This window comes from Rhinopithecus bieti, unplaced genomic scaffold (genome assembly GCF_001698545.2).
Source record: "Rhinopithecus bieti isolate Rb0 unplaced genomic scaffold, ASM169854v2 scaffold_35069, whole genome shotgun sequence".
Lineage (NCBI taxonomy): Eukaryota > Metazoa > Chordata > Mammalia > Primates > Cercopithecidae > Rhinopithecus > Rhinopithecus bieti.
The window spans coordinates 1-1,293 of NW_016855933.1; the positions used below are offsets into that span (position 1 = coordinate 1).

The following is a 1,293-nucleotide window of genomic DNA, read 5'->3' on the forward strand; positions in this document are numbered from 1 at the left end:
ACATTTTTTATTTGAAAATTATTTCAATAAAATGAAATGTTTTGGCCAAACTCATTATTTTTTTAAAAAAACAAGGAAGTAAAATTACTTGGAAGTGCTTATGTAAAAATTTGACTTCCAAAATACATACCGCCAGTTTGCCAAAGAGCTCTACCAGATTTTTTGGAGGCATAACAATAGAGGTATTGAGGGGCATCAGATAGCAGTTCCCCAGCAACAAGTCCAGGTAAGCAGTCATTCCCTGTTAGGTAGGGGAAAAATGTCAGGTAAGACATAGAAGGCACTAACATTGCAAATTTTCCAACTACCATTAGATCAAGCAGCTACATCCTTTCAAAATCAACTAATGTATATTCAACAACAAAAGAATGAAAAGGCTTTGCCTCAAAACATGTGCATTCATGAATGAATTTAATACCTGCCAATGAAGTAAAAAAGAGAGAGAGAGAGGAAAAATAAAATCCTGGAATATTTATAAGAATGAGAAACCCACCTTTTCAAAGTCATGAATAATTGCTGCAGGGTCACTATCAGAGAAACTGGGGACAGGCACATCAATGATTGCAATGTTGTCATCCTCACGAATGTCAGCCTCCTCAGTCACAGGCAGGAAGTTAGGCTCTCCTCCACGAAGGGAATTTGCAGGATCCTCAGAATCAAAGAAGCACATCTCTCCACGGTAAATGGTGCTCTAAAAGACAAAAAGGGAAAATTACAACCTTCTAATACTCACTATCATGATATTTGAATGGTTTTTCACACTCATATCAATTCACTGTACTATGTGTTAAGCTGAGGCTTGTTGACTACAGTTATCACAATGAAGACAAATCAATTTTATGAACTGAAAGGCAACTTGAAAACTTTCCCTAAATCTTCTTTTCTCTAGTCACCACTACAGAATTATTTAAGTTGCTACTAAATGTCTAGCAAGTAGTAATCCAAAGTATAATAATTATAATTATTATTACCTTGGGCATGAAGTACTTGTAAATGCAGGCTCCACCAACAATAAGTCCTGCCAAGATGAATGAAAGGCCTAAGAGAGTAAGCATACATCTCCCAGAGGAGCCCTCTTTTTCCTGGGTGGCAACTCGGAGCTCCTATTTATTAAAAGCAAAACCAAAACAAAACCAGATTGTACTTTTAGACACATAGTTGATTTTGTGTACAATTTACCTCCCTTGAAACCCAAGATTTTTTTTTTAAATGTTAACTCATTTTAATTGCAGTTTGAATTTATTTCAAGACAGTTTCTGAATCTAATAGATGTTAAAAAATGTCTCTGATTAT

The 1,293-nt window shown here is 35.3% G+C and overlaps 1 protein-coding gene across 1 annotated transcript; it reads right to left on the reverse strand.

Moving 5' to 3' along the window:
* Positions 1–88: 88 nt before the first annotated feature.
* Positions 89–1,123, reverse strand: LOC108525306 (integral membrane protein 2A; the record flags this gene model as incomplete). The annotated part of the gene is made up of 3 exons (XM_017866324.1): positions 972–1,123; positions 494–691; positions 89–241 (listed from the first exon to the last, which is right to left on the reverse strand). Coding segments are annotated over exons 1-3 (435 nt in total), but the record flags the coding sequence as incomplete, so codon positions are not given.
* Positions 1,124–1,293: the final 170 nt, after the last annotated feature.